This window comes from Artibeus jamaicensis, unplaced genomic scaffold (genome assembly GCF_021234435.1).
Source record: "Artibeus jamaicensis isolate MK-2021 breed Jamaican fruit bat unplaced genomic scaffold, CSHL_Jam_final contig_3163, whole genome shotgun sequence".
Taxonomy (NCBI): domain Eukaryota; kingdom Metazoa; phylum Chordata; class Mammalia; order Chiroptera; family Phyllostomidae; genus Artibeus; species Artibeus jamaicensis.
In genome coordinates, this window is record NW_026521735.1 from 1 (window position 1) to 23,144 (window position 23,144).

At 37.5% G+C, this 23,144-nt stretch overlaps 1 protein-coding gene across 7 annotated transcripts in view; it reads left to right on the forward strand.

Annotated features, from left to right (window-relative positions):
* Nucleotides 1-2,618: 2,618 nt before the first annotated feature.
* Nucleotides 2,619-23,144, forward strand: part of AKAP10 (A-kinase anchoring protein 10) — a 41,327-nt gene continuing 20,801 nt past the window's right edge. For 5 of the 7 annotated variants that reach the window (XM_053663289.1, XM_053663290.1, XM_053663293.1 and 2 more), the window contains exons 1-5: nucleotides 2,620-2,775; nucleotides 4,951-5,095; nucleotides 7,012-7,182; nucleotides 14,444-14,553; nucleotides 17,289-17,371. In XM_053663289.1, the coding sequence (XP_053519264.1) occupies nucleotides 2,642-2,775; nucleotides 4,951-5,095; nucleotides 7,012-7,182; nucleotides 14,444-14,553; nucleotides 17,289-17,371 (643 nt within the window). In that variant the 5' untranslated portion in view covers nucleotides 2,620-2,641. Of the gene's footprint in view, nucleotides 2,776-4,950; nucleotides 5,096-7,011; nucleotides 7,183-14,443; nucleotides 14,554-17,288; nucleotides 17,372-23,144 lie in introns of all 7 variants that reach the window. The other 2 variants (XM_053663292.1, XM_053663295.1) reach the window with 2 other exon arrangements.

The following is a 23,144-nucleotide window of genomic DNA, read 5'->3' on the forward strand; positions in this document are numbered from 1 at the left end:
TTTAGCATATTATGTAGCAAATAATTACAAAACACAAGAACAGATACAAGGTATTTCAGGTAGTATCCATGTGTAATGTACACCCTATTTTTCCCTCAAAAATTTGGGCAAGAAAGTGCACATTATACACAGCAAAATATGATAGTATAACAGTATTTGTAGGCTTCAGCAAATGAAATTCTTTAGTTGTTCCGCCAAGATGGAGGCATAGGTGGAAAAGCTGTGCTTTCTCTCACAACTAAGTTTAGAGACAACTAAATATTAGCAACAGAAAACACAGCCAGAACACAGAAAATTGAACTTTTCGGAAGTCTGTTAACAACAGATTCTTCAGCCTGACTGGTAAGAGGTGAAACTAGCAGCTGTCGGAGCGGGGTTGCACAGGAAAACTCGGTCAGATGGACTCAGGCACATAGAACCCAGGCACAGGGTTGGACCTAGTAAGCGACTCAGCAAGCGACCGCGAGGAAACAGCGAGGGAGCAGGGCTGCGGGTTGACTGTGGTCGCGCATTGGTGGGCAGATAGACAAGGGAGGGAGTGGGTGATTGGACGGGACCCAACAGGTCCCCGCTGCGAGTGGCAGCAGAGGGCGCCGCCATTTCCACTCTGACCCCGCCTCCACATACAGCTTCATAACCCAACAACTCTTAGTGGCCTGGCCCTGGTGAACCACCTAAGGCTCTGCTCCCCACCCAGGGGCGAGAAACAGCTGAGGGAGTCGCCATTTCCCCGCTCTGACCCCGCTCCCACATAATAGCGTCACAGCCAAGCGACCTGAGAGTCCAAGGCTCCACTACTCATACTTAACGGGTGAGAAGAGACCAAAAATGGCTCAAGAAGATCTCAGAGCCCCAGAGCCTATAAATCTAAGTAATGAAGAAATAGCAAAACTCTCAGACGCACAGTTTAAAACACTGGTCATCAGGATCCTCACAGAACTGGTTGATTATAGCCACAAATTAGACAAATATATGAAGGCGAAACTAATTGAAATGAATGGAATTGCACAGGAAACCAATAGCAATGAAAAGGAAACTGGGACTCAGATTAATGGAGTGGACCAGAAGAAAGCAAATAATGGCCAAACAGAAAAGACTGAAGAAGCAAGAATTCAAAAAAATGAGGAGAGTCTTAGGAACCTCCAGGACATCTTTAAACACTCCAACATCCGAATTATAGGGGTACCAAGAAAGGGGAAAGGAACATTCACCAGTGGAAAACTTATTTGAACAAATAATAAAGGAGAATTTCCCCGTTCTGGCAAAGGAAATAGACTTCCAGGAAATCCAGGAAGCTCAGAGAGTCCCAAAGAAGTTGGACCCAAGAAGAAACACACCAAGGCACATCATCATTACATTAGCCAAGATTCATATGAAGGAGAGAATCCTAGAAGCAACCAGAGATAAGGGGACAGTCACCTACAAAGGAGTTCCTATCAGACTATCAGCTGATTTCTCAAAAGAGACCTTACAGGCAGGAAGGGGCTGGAAAGAGGTATTCCAAGTCATGGAATCCAAAGACCTACATCCAAGATTGCTCTATCCAGCAAAACTTTCATTTAGAATAGAAGGACAGATAAAGTGCTTCTCAGATAAGACCAAATTCAAGGAGTTCATCATCACCAAGCCCTTATTATATGAAATGTTAAAGGGACTTATCTAAGAAAAAGAAGTTAAAAATACATGAACAGTGAAAGGACAGCAAACTCACAGTTATCAACAACCACACCTAAAACAAAAGCAAACTAAAAGGACAGCTAGATCAGGAGTGGAAACATAGAAATGAAGATATCAAGGAGGGTTAGCAATAGGGGAGTGGGAGGAGGAGAAGGGGGGAGAAGGTACAGAAAATAAGTAGCACAGACAGTAGGTAGAAAATTGATGGGGGGGCAAGAATAATATGAGAAATATAGAATCTAAAGAACTTGAGACACATGGTCATAAACTAAAGGGGGGTAATGGTGGGGACGGGGTGGGGGTAGGGTGGAGGGGAATGAAGGGGGGAATAGAACAACCGTAATGGCATAATCAATATAAATAAATAAATAAATAAATAAATAAATAAATAAATAAATAAATGAAATTCTTTAGTTGTAAGCAAATGACTATGAAGCAGAGGTAAGAGGATTCCCAGTCTCACAAAGCAGTAACTTCAATACACACTTTTATTCTGTACCTTCACAAGAATACAGTTTAGTTGATTTATTTTTTCACTCCCTCTCTTTTGCCACAAGTTTGTTCAGGTTACTATGGCTGCATAGAATGATGGAAATGATCAGGTATAAAAGGGTTGGTCTGTTACTTTATTCTTTGCATATCTGCCAGCAAGGAACCACTAATCCATCTTTACTGTAGTTTTTACTCCATTTCACTAAAGTTTGCATCCAGCTATGTGATGCTTGTATTTTTGTAAGTTTTTTGGTGTTTTTTTTCCTCTGAAGCAATGTTTTTAAACTTTAAATTTCAGGTGACTGTAAAGTGTGATTGGCATTAAGTGAACACATAGACCTGTTAGGTTTGGGGTTTTGTTTTGGTTTTCTCATATCCTATATTTTAATAGTTAGGGCTTATAAATTAGTGCCGGTGAGATACCTCTGAATGTGATCTTATTTTCCTCTTTTGTATTTTTCCTTCCTAGTATATGGAAAAAGAAGATGCAGTGAATATCTTACAGTTCTGGTTGGCAGCAGATAACTTCCAGTCTCAGCTTGCTGCCAAAAAGGGCCAATATGATGGACAGGAGGCGCAGAACGATGCCATGATTTTATATGACAAGTGAGTTTTATTGCAGATGTATTCAGCATTTAGCAAATATTTACCAAGTATTTGATACGTACTTCAGAAATACAAATGAATGAACTCAGTCTCCGCTGTTAAGAGACTCAGGGAGCAGCATAGAGCTCCTTTGCACATGATGTGTTTGCTTAGAGCAAAACTTTCTGCTGGAGAGAAAGGGGAGTCTTGTGTGTGGCAGGTAGAACAGCAGTGTGGATGGAGTTCGTCAAGGATTTCATAGAAGAAAGGTTTAAGTTGGGTCCTGAAGAAGGAATTGAATTTTGCTAGCCAGAGAAGACAGAAAAGAACATTCTAGGTAGAGCTCTGACAAGCAGAGTCACAGAAACTTGAGGGAATGTGGTACTTTCAAGAAACTTAACTTTCGGTAATTGAAACTTGGCTATGGAATATTAGAGGAAGATGTAACTAATTGGAATAGGTTATAAAGGGTCCTGAATGAACATGTATGGCATGTTGTGTTTTCTAGTGCAGATTGCTCAGCCAGCTTAAGTATTCAGTGAATAATTAGTTTTCAGTAGAAAGGAGAGGGCAGTGCAATCTTACAGTGAACAGAACTGAAAATATCAGATAAGTGATAAAGCTGAGGCCAGCTTCATTTAACTTTTCTTATTTTGTGAAGAAAAGTAATGTGTTATTTGTATCCACAAACAAGTGCTAAGGGGATAGCTTCAGGGGAGAGGAGAACCCATGGATGTTAGGGTTGGAAGAAAGCAGAGAGCCTCCAGATCAGTGATTGCTGAGCATGGCTCTGCAGGCTGGGCTGGCTGTCCACCTGAGAGTCGCCAGGAGCTTATTCAGAGTAGGTTTCAGGCCTCTCTGAGAGATGTTCATTCAGCAGGTTTGAGGTGTGACTGGGAATCTTTATTTTTAGGAGACACCCCAGATGATTGTGATGAACAGCCAGATTGAGGATCTAGGCTGATTTTCCTATATTGCAGATAAGAAAACTAAGGCCAGGGAGGTAGTGTATTTCTCAAAGTTACAGAACATGTTAGTGGCAGCACTTGGACTGGAATGCAATTCTTCATATTTGTCCAGTGTTTATTGTAGTATATTTGTGGAAAATATTATGTAAGAAACATTGTTATATGGTCATTGAAATACATAGGTATTTACATTTAGAGATTTAGTCTGGGGTGCCCAAAAATTCAAATCACAAAGGAATATTTATGAATTTCTTTGTTACAAGATGGAAGATTCTCTTTTTGCTAAGAAAGCACTGATAACAAAAAAACAAGAGTTTTCTTTCTGCGATAACAGAAGAGTGGCACTAGTAAGGTCCTGGCTGGAACTCAGTCACCACACAGGGCACAGATGCTCTTTTCCCTAGTGCTCCCATGTCCATGCAGGGAGCCATTTCTCAGTGAAGGTTACTATTAGAGACCCTCACCCGCCTATCGGCATCATCACAGTCATGCCTTGTCCGCCTTCCTGTAATGTGTATCACAGAGAGGAGTCAGAAGCCATTAGAATACTTGGTAGAGACCATAAACCTATGTTTATCCTTTAATGCTTTTTTCTTTTTAGTATCCACTTTACGATCTGCTTACCAAAACACTAATTGCATTATATCCTAATAAGTTAAAAATCTTTAAGTTATCGTCAGTTACTCATTTTCCTTTAATACTAGTTATCAGCAACTCCTATTATTCTATCCAAATACATCAAATCCATCCACTTCACCCTCAGTGCAATTTTGTTTTGAATTTGTACACGTATGTTATGTGTTCCTCATAGTTGTGACAGTGTGCTCTCATTAAATCCTGTGTAGGGATTTTTTTCTATTCAGTTTCCAGGGGAAATGACTGTGTCTTACCCTCATTCAAATCCGTTGCTTTCTACCAAGTGCTGAACAGAGAATAGATTCCCATTAAATATGTGTGATTGATCAATTTATTTGTGTGATTGTAGCCTGACCCTAGAAAATCTTAAAGGAGAACTGAGTGTGAGGGAAGGCAGACAGCGGCAGCAAGCAGGTTCAGCTGTCTTTGGCGTAATGAGAGTAGAGGTTGCAGCCAGGCTGTCAGTACACAGCTCTGTAGTCCAGTTCAGGCCGAATCAGATACCCCCAGAGGAGGGTCTCTGGTGTGGATGGCAGATGTTGTGTGTATTTGATGCGGAGTTTCTTTTACTTTGGCTGTCTTTCCACCATAGGTACTTCTCCCTGCAGGCCACACATCCTCTTGGATTCGATGATGCTGTGAGATTAGAAATTGAATCTAATATCTGCAGGGAAGGTGGGCCACTCCCTAACTGTTTTACAACTCCATTACGTCAGGCCTGGACAACCATGGAGAAGGTAACCAAGAACTTTGAAAGTGTTAAACTATAAGATTTACTGTTAGAACCAAGAAAATACAAAATGGGAAAAAACAAATCAACAGAACAGTGGAAAATTTAAGTAGCACAGCATAATGATTAAGAGCAGTCTTTGAGTCTGACTCTTAACCTTTATGAGCTTCAGGCAGTAACTGAAATTCTTTAATGCCATTTTCCTCAACTGTAAAATGGGGGTGATATGGATACTTATGTTGAAGTTATTTTGAGAATAAAAATGAGGTAAAATGTATATGAATAAAGTGCTTATTAATTAGATAGCTGTATTGGGGAAGGTTAGCTTAGGAGTGAACCAGAAATTTTCACCAATATTTTTCAACAGGGTTGGAGCACTAGTTTTATATAGTATCATGATAACTGATTAGGGTATCACTACTAGCTTATTAATAATAAAGTATTAGAGTTTATTGTGGATGGTTTATTTTTCTAATGAACTAGAACAGCTTTTACAGGGAATTGCACAGAGCCCAGGATAAGCCCATGAGGTGACATCGCTGACATATGTCTTGTGTATCTAGGTGGAAGGAGTTAAGCAAGCACTGTTATATAATATCCACATAAACACTGAACTCCAGTAATATGGAAAAGTTAAATATAAAAACCAATCATTAAAAAGCTAGTGGTAAGCCCTGGCTAGTGTAGCTCAGTAGATTGAGCACGGGCCTGTGAACCACAGTATCGAGGTTCGATTCCCAGTCAGGGCACATGCCTAGGTTGCAGGTCAGTTCCCAGCGGGGGACACACGAGAGGCAACCATACATTGATGTTTCTTTCCCTCTCTCCTTCCCTTCCCCTCTAAGGATGGATGAATAAAATCTTAAAAAAAAAAAAATCTAGTGGTAAACTGAATAGAGTATCAGCTATTGCCCAGGGATAATAATTTTTTCATGTTTAAAATTAAAATCTTTCTGATCTTAAAGGAAAAGTTCCAGGTCTGTGTCATATAAAGAATGTAAACTTTGGTAATAAAGAAAATGAAAACACAGAGAAAATGGATTCTAATAATATATTTTACCAAATGTGTATATGTAAAGAACTTACACTAATTCTAAGAATCAAGTAGATAAATAAAAAGACCACGGCAATTTCTTCACCATTTCCGTGAGTATTTCTGTGCTAGCTCTTGGTGTCAGTGGTACACAAAAGAAACGTGACTTCTGCCCTCCTGGAGCTCTGTCTGTGACAAGGCACACATTAAACATGGGTGTAACCATGTACAGTTGTACTGAGTGCTGTGAAGGAAAGATTGGTAAGAGCAAATGCCAGCAATAAACATGAGAACTTATTCAGCATCATTCATAATTTTTGAATGCAAACAAAAACAACCATGCATTATTAGGCATTTACTTAACAGCACAACCCCATGTTGGAAAGCCTGTGTCAAAACAGATCCCTTGATGATGTGTTGCTAGTAGGACAAAATAACAGCATACTTCTGAAGGGTAAATTGGCCGTATATGTCAAAGGTAAAATGTCCATACTGTTTAACTCAGTAATCATACTCCTAGTAACTTATAATAAGGAAATCAGTTCAAAAGTAAGTCAATACATGCAGAGACTTTAATATTTATAACAAACCAGAAAAATCTAGTTTCAGTATATATCCACTGCCTAGACTATTTTCTGGTCATTAAGAGTCTAAATATCAAGGCTGTGTAATAGTTTCAGCAAATGGGTTTTTTTGGGGGGAGGTACCTATAAATTGCCCACATATAATTTTATTTATAATGTAAACTTTGTATAAAGGGATAATACTTAAAATATAAAAAGGAAAATCATTTGTGCTAGCTAGTAGAAATGTAGGTAAAGTTTCATTTTAAATAAGGTTTTGATTGTATTTGATTTCATTTTTAAAATAATGCTGGTCCTCCCATTTAGGTGTTCTTGCCTGGCTTTTTGTCCAGCAACCTTTATTATAAATACTTGAACGATCTGATCCACTCAGTGCGAGGGGATGTATTTCTGGGAGGGAATGCCTCGCTGACTGCTGCCGGCTCTGGCCCTCCTGATGACCCTCCCCAAGGCGGTGCTGACAGTTTGGCATCTCAGGTACTCGCAGATTTGCCTCTGCCTTTAGAAAGGTGTATCAGTCCTTTCCTTCAATCCAGTAACATCCCATTTGAAAGTTATAAGTAGTTGAAGAAACAAAGGAGGAACAAAATTAGCCTCTACTGTATATTCCAATCAAAGTGTTTGCACCCTGTCTGTGCACCTCAGTTGGTTAGAGTGTTGTCCTGGTATGTGTGAGCTGCAGGTCAGGGCACAAGCAAGAGTCAGCCAATGAATGCATGAGTAAGGGGAACAACAAGTCAATGTAGCTTTGGAAGAGTGCTTTGTGTACTTATTTGGGAAATTTTAGTAACTAAATTTGGGGTGCTTTTTTATAGAATAATTGAGTGAACTGCTAGATTTCTTAATATTATAGTTCACTGAAGAGCTTTTTTATTTCATTTTGAACTATAGTGATTATACATTTTCTTTTTTTTTTTTTTTTTTTGAGTGCTTTCATATATCAAACCTTATTGATTCTCCCCCAAATCCCATGAAGTGGGATTATCCTCAAGAGAAGAGATCTAGGGAAGTACTAACTGAACTGATTTTATTAAAGTCCCACAGTAAGTGCTAGAACCAGAACTCTTCTATATCTTGTGTTCTTCACCATAAGTTTAATAACATAGCGTGATTATTTCCTCATCTATTGACAAATAAATAATAGTTTGGATTTTGGACACTGAGCCTTGGACAAATTTTCTTAATTTATAAGACAGTACTATTTTATTGTCATAAATAAGGCTCTCAGTATGTTTTCCTCCTATGGAGGTTACACAGGAGGTAACCTGCTGGATGTGGTTGCCATTTTGTTTCTTTTGTATAGGCTAAAATGTTTGGGGCTTTTTTAGGCATTTTAAAGGTCTAGATAGTAATTGTAAAAAATACTTTTACATTGTGGTTGAAGTATAATGTGCATATCATAACTAAAATAGCTTGAAGACTTTCCATAAACAGAACTAACCCTTAGCCAACATCCAGACCAAGAAACAGAGTTTTATCAGTACATCAGAAACTCTCTTATACCCGCTTCCAGTAACTAGCCTCCCCCTGCCAGGATGGCTGCTGTCTGACTTCTGATGGCATAGATCAGCGTTTTGTTTGTTTTTGTCGTTTTATAACTGGAAGCACACTGTATGTATTTTTCTTTTTCTTGTACAGATTTATTGAGATGCAATTCATATACCATACAGTTCACCCATTTACATAGTGTAATTTGATGGTGTTTAGTATATTCACAGACTTGCTTACCTGTCATCACAATCCAGAGAAATCCTGTCCTTTAACTGTTGTTCTCTCAGTCCTCCATTCTTCCAGGCTGTGCCAGTCTACTCACTTCTGTTTCTGTTGAGGTGCTTATTCTGGATATTTCATATAAATTATGGTTCTATTTATATGAAATAACCAGAATAAGCAACCTTACCATAAGTGGTCTTTTGTGACTAGCTTCTTTTACTTAACATTTTTTCTTAGCATAACGTTTTCAAGGTTCATCTCTGTTTAGCATGTAACAGAAGTTTTATTACATATTGTGGCTAAATAATATTCCATTGTGCAGACACACCACATTTTGTTTATCTACCAGTTGGTGGACATTTGGGTTGTTTCTGCCTTTGGCTATTACAAATTAGTGTTGATATGTTTTCGTTTCTCTTGTGTGTTATATAATAGATAAGAATAGAATTGCTGAGTCAGATGGTAACTCTATCTTGATTACTGTTGCTTTGTAATAACTTTTGAAATAAGGAAGTTTCTGAACTTAGTTCTTCTTTTTCAAGGTTGTTTTGACTATTTGGAGTCCCTTGAGTTTCCATTTGAGTTTTATGATCAGCTTGTCAGTTTTTATGAAGAGTCAGTCAGGATTCTGATTAAGAGTGCATTGACTCCATAGATCAATTTGGGGGTATTGCCATCTTAACAGTATTAAATCTTCTGGTCCATAAACATGACATGTCTTTTCATTTATTCAAAACACCTGTAATTTCTTTCAACAATATTTTGTAGTTTTTAAATATAAGTGTTATATTTAAAAAATTATTTCTAAATATTTTATTCTTTTTGATGCTACTATAAATAGAATTGTTTTCTTAATTTCATACTCAGGTTTATTATAAGTGTGTAAGAATATCATAATTTTTTTATTGAGGTAAAATTTATTTAACATAAAATACACAAGTGACCAACATTTTGTATATTTCCAGTGTTGTGCAGTCTGCACTACTGTCTGCTTACAGACTTTTTCATTGCCCTAAGTGGAAACTTTGTGCCAATTAGGCAGTCATTTCCCATGGCCACCTATTTTCTTCTAAAAAGTTTTAGGCTTTTGATCCATTTTAGTTTTGCATGTTACATGAGCCAAGGTCCACCTTGATTCTTTCCCATGTGGATATCTAGTTGTCCCAGCACCATTTATTGGGGGGAAAAACTGTTCTTTCACCATTGAATGGTGTTGGCATCCTTGCCAAAAATCATTTTACTATAGATACATGGGTGTATTTCTGGACTGTCAGTTCTGTCAATCTGTGCTCCTGTCCTTATGTCAGTACTACATTGTTTTGAGAAGTATTTGTCCTCCAACTTTGCTTTTATTATTTGCAACATTGTTTTGGCTGTTCTGGGCCCCTTGCAATTCCTATGAATCAGATTTTAACTTTTTGATCAGGTTTTCCATTTTGATCAGGATTACATTGACTCTGTAGATTGCTTTGGGAGGGTTGTCATCTTAACAATAAGCTGTCCAGTGCATGAATGTGAGATGACCATTGTTTATTTCGGCTGTCTTTAATTTCTTTCAGCAACATTTTGTAATTTTCAGTGTATAGGCTATATACCTTAAAATTTATTTTATTTTATTTTTTTAAGTCTCACTTCTTTTTTTATTTATTTTTAAAAATATTTTATTTATTTATTTATTTTAGAGAGAGGGGAAGGGAAGGAGAAAGAGTGGGAGAGAAACATCAGTGTGTGGTTGCCTCATGTGTCCCCTTCTGGGGACCTGGCCTGCAACCCAGGCATGTACCCTGACTGGGAATTGAACCAATGACCCTTTGCTTCACAGGCCTGTGCTCAATCCACTGAGCTGCACCAGCCAGGACTAAAAAAATTTTTTTAATCACACTTAACATTCGATATTATTTTGTATTACTTTCAAGCGTACAGCATAATGGTTAGACAATCATATGTATTACAAAGTGTTCTTCCCCAATATTTCAACTAACCCACCCGGCCCCATACATAGTTAGTACAATATTATTAACTATATTCCCTGTGCTGTAGTTTATATCCCTGGGACTATTTTGTGACTACCAATTTGTACCCCTTAATCCCTACGCCTTTTTCACCCAGCAGAATTGTTTTCTTAATTTCATTTTTTTAATTGACAAACTGTTTATTTCTAGGATATATCACATCTTCCCACTTTTTAATTTAAATATTCTGTAAAGTTTTTTTTTAATATCAAGCCCTTGTGACATTAAGTTGTGATTATATTTATTTATCAGTTGCTTATTGCTAAGAGGGTTCTTAAGGAAAATTTTCTTCTAGGGGTGAATCAGGACTAGGCAATTGAAGTTACGCAGTTTAGCTTTTGTGCTTACATTGTTTTCCCTGAAGTTGTAAATAGTTTTCTTAAAACTTTTCCTCAAGCTGTCACTTGTTTTTATCTTGAACTAGATCAAATTCTTTCTTTCCAAAAGTGTTTTTAATTTGTGTGTGTGTTGGGGTTTTTGTTTGTTGTTTGTTTTTGCAATCTGAGAAAATAAACCTTATACATCCTTCTATTCTAAAAACATCATACATTATGAAACTGCCCTGACTGGTGTAGCTCAGTTGGTTGAGTGTCATCCCACAAAGTTAAAGGTCACGGATTTGATTACTGGTCAGGGCACATGCTTGGTTTGTGGGTTCTGTCCAAAGGCAACCAATTGATGTTTCTCTTTCAAATCAATGTTTGTCTCCCTTTCTTTCTCCCGCTATTCCCTTCTTTCTAAAAATAAATATGGTAAATAAAATCTTTTTAAAACATTGTAAAACATTGATTTTATATACAATTAATCTATTTTTTTTTTAATTTTAAATTTTATTTAGTTACTTTTCAAGTACATTTTTTTTAATCTATTTCTCCCATCCCACCCCACCCCCCTGCCCGGTCTTCCCTCTCCCTCCCATTCCCACCCCCCACAGTCCTCATCTTTGTGTCTTTCATACTTGTTCCTCAAAATCCCTCCCCCTTTTTCCCCTTAAGTTCCCTTCCCTCTCCCCTCTGGTCGCTGCCCACTTGTTCTCTATTTCAGTGTCTTTGTTTTTATTGTTTGCTTGTTTGTTTTATTCTTTAGCTTCCTGTCAAAGGTGAGATCATATGGTATTTGTCCTTCAATGCCTGGCCTATTTCACTCAGCATAATGCTTTCCAGTTCCATCCATGTTGTTGCAAAAGGGTAGTAGCTCCTTCTTTCTCTCTGCTGCATAGAATTCCATTGTGTATATGTACCACAATTTTTTGATCCATTCATTTACTGATGGGCACCTAGGTTGCTTCCAACTCTTGGCTATTGTAAATTGTGCTGCTATGAACATTGTGGTGCATAGGTTCTTTGAAATTGATGTTTTAGGATTCTTGGGGTATAATCCTAGCAGTGGAATTGCTGGGTCAAAGGGCAGGTCAATTTTTATTTTTCTGAGAAAATTCCATACTGTTTTCCATAATGGTTGTACCAGTCTGCAATCCCACCAACAGTGGACTAAGGACCCCTTTTCCCCACACCCTCTCCAACATTTGTTGTTTGTTGCTTTATTTATGATAGCCATCCTGACTGGTGTAAAGTGGTATCTCATTGTGGTTTTAATTTGCATCTCTCTGATAGCTAACGATATTGAGCATCTCTTCATGTGTCTCTGGATGTTCTGTATGTCCTCTTTAGAGAAGTGTCTGTTCAAGTCCTTTTCCCATTTTTTAATTGGGTTCGATGTCTTCCTAGAGTGGAGTCGTGTAAGTTCTTTGTATATTTTGGAGATTAAACCTTTGTCTGAGGTATCATTGGCAAATATGTTTTCCCATACAGTTGGTTGTCTTTTTAATTTAATACTGTTTTCTTTAGCCATGCAGAAGCTTTTTATTTTGATGAGATCCCATTTGTTTATTCTTTCCTTTATATTCCTTGCTCTAGGGGACATATCGGTAAAAATGTTGCTGCGTGGAATATCTGAGATTTTCTTGCCAATGTTCTCCTCTAGGACTTTAATGGTGTCATGGCTTATATTTAAGTCTTTTATCCACCTTGAATTTATTTTGGTGTATGGTGTAAGTTGGTGCTCAAGTTTCATTTTTTTGCACGTAGCTGTCCAGTTCTCCCAACACCATTTGCTGAAGAGGCTGTCTTTACTCCATTTTATGTTACTGCCCCCTTTTGTCGAATATTAATTGACTGTAGAGGGTTGGGTTGATTTCTGGGCTCTCTGTTCTGTTCCATTGGTCTATGTGCCTGTTTTTATGCCAGTACCAGGCTGTTTTGATTACAGTGGCTTTGTAATACATAATCTCATTTTTTAAAGATTTTATTTATTTGTCTTTAGAGGGGAAGGGAAGGAGAGAGGGAGAGAAATATCAATGTATGGTTGCCTCTTGTGCATCCCTTGCTGGGAACTGGCCTGCAACCCAGGCATGTGCCCTGACTGGGAATTTAACTGTAATTCTTTGGTTCTCAAGCCCAGGTTCAATCCACTGAGCTCTGCCAACCAGGGCTAATCTCATTTTTTGATTCATCAGTGATAATGCATAGCAATATAACCACCTTTTGTGTGTGATCTTCTGCCTTCAACATTACTAAATTAGCTTTAAATAGTTTTCTTGTGGATTATTTAGATTTTCTGTGTATAAGATCATGTCATTTGTAAATAGAAAGTTTTCTTTCTTCCTGTCTGCTTTGGATGCCTATTATTTCCTTTTCTTGCTTAATTGTTCTGTCTAGAACTTCTAGTACATTGTTGAATAGAAGTGTTAAAAGTGAGCATCTTTGTCTTGTTCCTCATCTCAGGGGGAAATCTTTCAATTTTTCATCATTTAGGAATATGTTAGGTGTGGGTATTTCATAAATACTCTTTATGGAGTAGAGGAAGTTCCCTAGTATTCCTAATTTGTTGAATGCTTTTTAGCAAGAAACTGTGTTGGGTTCTGTCAAATACTCTTTCTTCATCAGTTGAGATAATTATTTATTCAGGCTTTTGGTTTTTGCTCTTGATATAGTATATGCACTACATTAATTGATTACCAGACATTAAGCCAACCTTGCATTCCTGGGATAAATCCCACTTGGTTGTGGTATATAATTATTTTTGTATGTGTCTAGATTTGGCTTGCTAGTACTTTATTGAGGATTTTGCATCTATAATGAAGACAGGTTGGTCTGTGGTTTTGTTGTGCTGTCTGGTTTTGGAGTCCAGATAGCAGTGGCCTCACAGAAGTGCTGCCACTTCTTTACTCTAGCACCTCTTTCTTTTTAACTATGTGCCCTTCTTGCTGCATTAAGAGAACCCTCCCTCACCTCCGCCCTCAAAGAATGTTCTATAAGTATCTGCACAATTATTTATTTTATTAATTTAACCTGTATTAAGTTTAACCTGTTGTAAGTATTAAGTTTGTCTCCTGTCTTTTGTTATTTTAAACAATGCTGCAGTGAATAATCTTGTATATAAGTCATTTTGCAGAACTGTAAGTCTGTAATTAAATTTCTAGAAGTGGAATTTCCGGGTCAACCCATGGCTCTGTATTTCATAGAAGCACCAATTTTGACTTGCTTTTTATGTGCAGATGAGGAGTGGAGAAGTAGAGTGTGGAGGAGACCTTAATACACTCATGTAGCTGGTCATCTTAGAAAGTTCCCTTCAGCTTTTGTCATCTGGCATTCATGCTTGTGAAAGTTGGGCTTTACATTCATTAGGCATATGTATCTGTATGGATGGGAGTTTTGTACACTAGGAACCCTAATGCTGTGAAGACAGCACATCTGTGGGAATTCCACTAGTTAAGAAAAACAGATTTGGCATGTGAATTCATTTGTACATTTTAAGAGTTGCTTTTTTCCTGTAGTTATATATTGATACATTTCAGAATCATTGCTGTTAAGCATCACAGTAATGATGGGGTTGAGTGAAGTATTACATGTATTTGAGACACCGTAGATTTTGTAAAAATCTGTCATATTCCAAAATCAGGAGTGATATGATTCTTAAGTAATATACCACTAATTTTACAATTTCTCTTGTAGACCAGTGTGAAAAAAGCTAGTGTTAAAATTCTGAAAAATTTTGATGAAGCAATAATTGTGGATGCTGCGAGTCTGGATCCAGAATCTTTATACCAACGGACATATGCAGGGTAAGCTTGGCACATGTCTAGAATTTTTTCAAGTATAGGGAATTTTGCATCTTTTTATATTTTAACTTAATCTATTTTAATCTACTATTACATGCCCAGCACTTTTACAAATAGTGTACAGTAGGACGTGTTTAAGAGTGAAGGCTCAGGAATGACTGCTGGGTTTTAGTCTTGTCTCAGCCACTTACTGACAAGTACTTCACCTCTTTATGTCTCAGTTTTTCCATCTGTAAAATAAGGATAATTTTACTTCATTGGGTTGTTGAGAGGATTAAAGGAGATAACATATAGAAGAATTTAAAGCATGCCTACCATCTAGTAAGCACTCCACAAGTATAATTACCATCATTATTCCATCACCATGAATGGGATAGATGCAGTGTCATGTTGATATGGTACTTGTGGGGCTATTTTGTCCATATTTCATTTGATCCACATGTTAACTATTTCAAAGGCCCTGTCTTAAAAGCAAAAATAAAATTAAGTACAAAGATGCTAATATCACTTATTACGGTACAAAGATGCCAATATCATTATACTGTATAACTAATAGCTTGTAAAAAGGAATGAAATTATTCTTTTGTATTTGAGAATTAACTTGGTTGTTTATATTGTCCTGTAACAAAAAGACAGTGATTTATAGGATATGCCACTTACTAAACTTCATGAAAGATCAAATCATAAAATTACTTCCTCTTGCCTAAATAAACCTCTGCAATAGCTTGATTACTCAACCCCAACCCCAGTCCCAGCAGTGCCATAAAACAGGGATTTAAACATATTTAATTGCTTTTATAAGAAAGTAACAGTGATAGTTGGAAGACCAAGGAGTCTGAAAGGTGCTTTCAAGTAAGTGAAAGGTTATTTGACCACATTGTCTTTGGAAAGCACACTTTAGCTGTGTCAGCATTGTTTTCTTTTAGGAAATGGCACACTATAAGCCTAAATGAGTTAATTTCCAAAGATGATATTTATTCTTAAAGAATGGTTGGTTCATTTATTTAAAAACTTAAAGTGTCAATTGCAGAGTTTTTTGTGTATAAAATATAATTTTTAAAAACAATTTATAAAATTGGTCATAAATAGAGGTGATTTTTCCTCAACTTTTTAAAAAAAGGTTTTATTTATTTATTTTTAGAGGGGAAAGGAAGGAGAAAGAGGGAGAAATGTGTAGTTATCTTTCATGCACCCACTAATGGGGACCTGGCCCACAACCCAGGCATGTGCCCTGACTGGGGATTGAATTGGTGACCCTTTGGTTTGCAGGCTGCTGCTCAGTCCACTGAGCCACACCAGCCAGAGGGATATTTCCCCATCTTTAAAGGTAGTTTCCAGGGTTTACTTTTATGATTTTAGCATCTTCTGGAAATTTTGTCAAGGAAAACAAGTTTCTATCAGTTGGTGTAGTGGACCCATATATGAAATGACTTATCTCTAAATATGAAATGACAGGAAGGCTATCTCTAAAATCAGATCCACTTTGCCTGAAAGGAAATAATATATAAGCATCACAAAGTTTGGTGTTTTTTTTTAACTAACTTTTAATTACAACTATATTAATCTCTTCCTATAAAAAATTAAATGTGTAAATTAATGACTCCTTTGATCACACACTAGTGCATATTTTCTCTCCTTCCTGATTAGGATAATCATCGTTATACTATAGTGTATATTTTTGTTTGTTTATTTTTGTGTAATTGATATCACAGTGTGTTCTGTTTCTTGTGCTTTCAGTCATAGTGAATTTTGTAGATTTTTCTGTGTTAGTCTATACAGATTTACCTCATTTCAACTATCTCATAGTATTCTACATATAATATTAATTAGAGCTTATAACTATGGCAGAATATTCCATTATAACATGTTGTGCCACTACTTGGTCATTTAGATATTGAGTATTTAAGTTTTCAATTTTTCACTGTTAGACACAGCATAGCAAAGAACCTCCTTTTATATCCTTTCGTGTTCCATGAAGCAGATTTAAAATTTTAGTAGATCTCACTAATTTACCTTTAAAAGTATCTGTACATTTTACATTCTACCAGGAATTAGTAAAGATACCAATTTTCCCCACATCATTGTCAACATTAATATCAAACTTTTAATTTTTTTAACCAATCCTGCATTATTGCTCATGAGATGGAGCTTCTTTTGGCATTTTTGTTGGTTGTTGAGGACTTTCTTTGAATTGACTCTTCATCTCCTTTTCACATTTCTCTCTTGGGTGATTTCTGAATGACTTGTTTGAATTCTGTATGTTTTTGGATATTAATTATTGGTTAGTAATAATCTGTTAAAGATAAGACCTTTCATTATGTTTTTTACCTTTTAACTTTGCTTTATATTACTTTAGCTTTTTGGCATAATTATGTTATATGTTACTCTACTTCCATAATATATTTTGTCCTACCATTTTTTCTCTTTTATGAAATTATCTGGCTATTCTTGTGCATTTTCTCTTCTGTTTGAATCTTAGAAATGTGAATTACCTGTGAACTTGTCATGTTTCATAAGCCTTTTTGGGAATTTGAATGGAATTGCATTAAATTAAAGATTATTTTGCTGTTTGTGGGGAGCAGTTGTATTTAAAAGTAAGCCTCACTTTGAATAATATGAGCTAGCTATAAGTTGTATTTCTTGTTTTTTTAATTTAGATGAGATGCTTTAAATTTGCTGTTTTTCTTGCGAATTTAAAATCAATTTTTAGAAATTATATTCTTTTCATACTTACATAGGAAGATGACATTTGGAAGAGTCAGTGATGTGGGACAATTCATCCGGGAATCTGAGCCTGAACCTGATGTAAAGAAATCAAAAGGTTTGTGCTGTTTTTATATTTCATATTAAGCCTTTACTCACATTAGTCATTGGCTGTAAGTGGAGGATCATTTCAGGTTTTAATTGCTATATATTTGACCTGTGTTTGTAGTCACAAGTGAGTATAAAAGCTTCATGTAATCACATCTCTCTATATGTAGTCTTTTCTGTCTGAATCAAAAGTTAGTTAACTTGCTTTACCATGCAGAAGACACATCTGTGTAAAAAAATACTCATCACCTTTTTATTTAATGATGAAAATACCCACTCCAGGTTGGACTTGAGGTTAATCTTGAGACCCTTTATCTTATTAAATTTCCTCTAAATTGCTGAAAGTTGTTATGAAATGTATATGGAAATCATTAATAGGTGAAATTCAAATCCTTTGTTTAATTGGCAGAAGAGTACTTGATCAGTTCCAGTAGTCAAACACAAAAATTCTTTTTGCGACACAGTGCATGTTTTTTTAACTAATTTCAGCTTATAAACAATTTGTTTACACAGGAATACTTTGGAAATCAATGTGGATCCATTTAGATGATACCTAGAAATTTTTCAGTGTAATGGGACTGACAGTATTGTGTTGAGTAAAAGATACTAACTTTTATAAGAAGAAAATACTTCATTTTGATGGGTGTTTATAATTTTCTTATTGAACTTATAGTACTGCATTCCTATTATGTTTATCTTATTTTTTAATGCAACTGTTGTGGGGCTAATGAATCCTACCACTTTGGTTGAGGAACAGTCTCCTTTTGGATTATATATACCTTGACAAAGTATGTAAAAAATACAATTGTTAAAATAATTTAAACCAAAAAAAGGGCCTGTTACCTACTTGACCTCACTAGTTTATCCAAGTAATTAATTTTACTTACTGTTTTGTCAGAGAAAGGTGTCTGAGCTCTACACAGTCGGGGAAAATGTAACGACTGAAAGAAGTTTACACAGTTAATTCAGTAAATAATTTTTGAGTGCCTCTGTATACTCACATGCTCAGGGCAGGTTAAAATATACAGATCCTGCCATTAAGACAGTTTTGTAGTATCTTTCACTGGATAAAAGAAGGAGGTCACTGGTGGCCTTAGAGCAGAGGAAGTACTAAACAGCCTCTTTGGGGGCTTGGCCAGGAAGCAGTCTGCATGGTCAGTGGGAATGATAGAGGCTCCAGTATTAATAGAATCTCAGAGCTGTTTTTTTTTTTTTAAAGCAGGTCTTATTCCTCTAACAGCATGTTAGAGGAATTCTTCCTCATGAAGAATGTTACTGCTCCAGAGTATCAGTGCTGGGTGTTTGCAGTTTGTTTTTGTTTTGTGTGAATTGAACTATATTATAAGTAGTTAAAGACATAAGAACATTTTCCCAAACCAATGTCTCTGCTCATCCTATTTAAGTCTCTTCATTTTATTTATTCATTGATTCTAAAATGTGAGTGCCTACTATATGCATCTACCATTCTAGGTATTGGGAAGAAAATAAAATTCTTGCCCTTGAGGACCTTACATTACAGTGAAGGAGACAGTGAATAAACAAATGCCATGTATGTGCATGTGTTTATATACTTAATGTAAACATGTGAACAAAGTAAGCGACCAGGAGAGTAGTGGGGAGTGCTGTTTTAGTGGTGGTTGTCAGGAAAGGTCTCACTGAGGAAGTAGCGTCCCAAGCAAAACAGGACAGTAAATCTTGGCAGAAGGAACAAGAATAGAGTCCTTGAGGCTTCAGAGCTCAGCATGATCAAGGAAGAGCACAACCAGTGTTGCTAAAGAGGAGTAAGGAAAGGCACTGTGGCTGAATGCGAGTAAGGTTGGGACTCAAAAGTGTAAGGGACACATTGTAAGTTGGAGCAGGGAAGTAACAGTATATAATTTATATTTTGAAGCAGTGGCTCTAACAGATATTTGAGAAATAGAGTCTAGGGGTTTAGGCTGAGAAGCAGGGACACAGCTTGGTCTACGAAAGGGATGACGGGGGTGGCTGTGGATTAGGTGTGGGATAATGGTTGTATTGAGGTTATATTTGAAGGTAGAACCAACAGGATTATATCTTTCCCACAAGCCCATCCATCAAGTTACCTGCATTATTAATTTGAGACATGCCTGTGTAAAGGAGTGACTTCTGACTAAATAAATTGACTAAATAAATCTGTATATCTTGGTACTTCCTCTATTTGTCCAGATGTCTCTTTAAGTCACGTACTTTTTTGGCAAGTAAATGACATAATGTAGGAGCCTACAGATTCAGTTCATTCACTCAGAAGTCATTTAAGTGATTCCTGTGTGCTGAACACTGTACTAAATGCCAAGGAAGCAAATAAGAGGATGTAGTCTCAGTTTTGTTTTAATCCAGTTTACTTCCTTTGTTACGACACTGACTTAGTAAAACTGTAGTTATCCTATCCTAACCTGTACTTGTCCTTTGTCTGTCTTATTAGACACTGTATTTCATGACTCAAAAATTATGCCTGGCACATGGTAGGCACTCATTACATATTTGTTGATTGAATTAACCTAGAAAAGTTTCAATAGATATTATCTGGGTGGCAAGATTATGAATCATATTTATTTTAAGAAAAAATATTTTTAAACTGGCAAAGACACTAAAGATTACTTTATTTTTCTGAGGATACTCATAGAGCCTCATTTCCTTCTTCTCAGACCCAAAATAGTGGAGATTTTCTTAGCATTTTCAAGTTCATGCAAATCTTAGATGATACATCTGTGGATACCACCTCCTTATCCTATAAATGAAGAATTTGAGGATGAGGGAAATTGTAATCTGTTAGGGATCAGCATGGCAGGTTTAATAGCAACCCAAGGGCTTTGGTTTTCGACAGCAGTTGGTAGTTCAGCCCCACTTCTCCCTTCCTCTCCTTCCTTGCTGAGGGTTCTTGCAAAGAGTATCCATCAGTTACCAGTCTACAGTTTCAGTTTGGGTTTTGAAATCCTGATAGTAGAGCACAGAGAAAGGATTGAGTTTTGAGAAGGGTGTGTCTCAGAGGCTTCTGAAAGTATTGAGAACTTTGCTTTCAGGGCAATCAAGGTAATTTTAAAAGTTACATTCAGATCATCTAGGAGAAAGTGTAACAAGAGGGAATTGTAAAGGGTGTTGTGAGCATGTGATCCCTGTAGTGGATGTCTTCTAGTGTCTGGATGCAATGGTGGGAGATGAAGCTGTACTTACGTCTCATATTAAGAAACCTGGATTCCTGTCATATAGGTATCAGGGATTTCTAAGCAGAATACTGACTAGATGCATTTTTCTAACAGTAGTGTAGGAAAAAATTACAGTTGGGGAGAGACTGATATTAGAGAAATCAGTGGGGTAGTAGGATTAGCTAGTGCTGTATATAGGGGGAAAAAAGGAGGATTGGAAAGTAGGTAGTGGTAGCAGGAATTAGGAAGAATGTCAGATTAATAAGACTTCCAAAGGGCAATTTAGAGACTGCATCCAAGGTAGAACTTGGTGGCAGATTTCATGTGGAGAATAAATGAGGAAGGTAAATTGAATTTTTAAAAATGGGTTCTCTGGATGAAAAATTATGTTAATTTTCAAGAGGATTAAATTAATTTCTGAGATAGAGGATAAAGTCCTGTTAGAACATGTTAAGTTTAGGATGCCTTTAGGACAATTTGCAAATATGGGTTTGACACCTGAGGACGAGTTTTTGAGTGACTTGGGTTTTAAAAGAAGTTAAAGCCACAGTAGAGGGTGAGATATCTCAAAGAAAATGTATCGAGGGAGAAAAGAAGGATGGGAATGGGATCCTGGAGAAGCCTCATGTTAAAGGGAGAGAGAATACATAGAGAAGAATCAAAGATGTGGATACTAAAAGGAAAGGAGAGGACTTCCATTCAAGATGGGAGCACGGGTAAACGCAGCTACCTCCTCACACAACCACACCAAAATTACAACTAAACTACAGATCAACCCTTATTTAGAACCACCAAACATAGAGCTGAATGGAAGTTCTACAACCATTGAATTGAAAGAAGAAACCACATCAATTCTGGTAGGAGGGGCAGAGATGCGAAGCAGGCTGGCCCTACACCCATGTGTGCTGGATAAAAATCAGGAGGGATTAACTGGAGCAAGAGACTTCATTTCCACACCAGGCCCTCCAGCCCAGGGTTCTAGTGCCAGGAAGAGAAGTCCCCATAACTTCTGGTAAAAACCAGTGGTGAATGAGGCTGCAGAAGACAAACTGCTAGAGTGTCTGGCAATTCCTGTTAAAGGGCCCATGCATAGACCTACTCAGACTCACTTCCTTCAAGCTCCAGCACTAGAGCAGCAGATTAAAAGGCACCAGAGTTATACCAGGAGGAATTGAGGTGTCTGACATCAGAGTGAGAGGTGATGGAGCAACTTTCTCCCAGACAGAAGTGCTGGCAGAGGCCACTGTTCCTTTTCTGAGCCCTACCCAGGTGATTCCCTGGTGATTTCGTCCTGCCCAACTTTGGGCCCACCCAAGCTGTTGCCCATGGCTTTTCCATGCAAATAGCTTCTCTTGGCTCATGCTTCAGATTTTCTTAAAATGCTCTCAAACAAGCAGCATCTGGGCTCAGCGTGCCCTGTGCCTATTGTTAAGTGGCCCCAGGCTCATCACTACTAGCAACTGGCCTTGGTTCATAGGTTGGACTTGCTTGGGCACCTCCAAGCCCAGCACAAGTAGTAGCCATCTGTAGATTGCTTGGTAGCTTATGCCAGGTGGCCCTGGACAGAACACAGGTGGTGGCTGACCTTGGCCTATACCTTCCAAGATGTGCCAGAGCCTGTGTATTGTGTGGACAGCTACAGACTATGTTGGAGTGCCATCACTTAACCACTTCCACAAGTGGTATACTCAAGAGGTGGACTCAGTAAGACCAGAGCCCTGCTGAAGTAATTCTGGCTCTGTGGAGTAGACCCCTGCACAGATGATGCTCCACAGTGGTTGAAGGTTGGGGGTCATTGGTCACAGTTAGTCCTTGCAACTAATCAGCCTGGTTAAATCCCTCCCATTGAAGTGCCAGTAGCAATCAAGGCTCAACTACAGGAGGAAGGTATACACAGCCCACAGAGTGGGCACACCTCGAGTACCCAGGTCGGGTGATAGGGGAAGCTGTGCCACTGGACTCTATGTGATGCTTACTACATTAACCTACTCTTCCGAGCCAGGAAGTGGTGGTAGCTCTACCTAATACATAGAAATAAACTTTGGGAGGCTGACAAAATGAGGGACAAAGAAACATGGCTCAAATGAAAGAACAGAACAAAACTCCAGAAAAAGAGCTAAACAAAATAAAGATAAACAATCTACTAGTTGGAGAACTCAAAGCACTGGTAATTAAGATGCTCGGTGAACTTCGTGAGAACTTCAACAGTATAAAAAAGGGCCTGGAAACCATAAAAAAGAACCAACCAGATAAGGGATACACTAACTGAAATGAAGAATAATTTACAGGGAGGAAGCTGAGAATCAGATCAGTGATTTAGAGTATAAAGAAGCAAAGCACACCCAGTCAGAACAACAAGAGGAAAAAAGACCCAAAAGAAGGAGGGTAGTGTAAGGAGCCTCTGGGACAACTTCAAGTGTACCAACATCTGCATCATGGTGGTGACAGAAAAAGAAGAGGGAAAGCAATAAATTGATAACCTATTTGAAAAAAATAATGATGGATAACTTCACTGACTTGGTAAAGGTAATAAACATACAAGTCCAGGAAGCACAGAGAGCCCCAAAGAGGCCTACACCAAAGCACATCATAATTAAAATGCCAAAGGTTAAACACAGA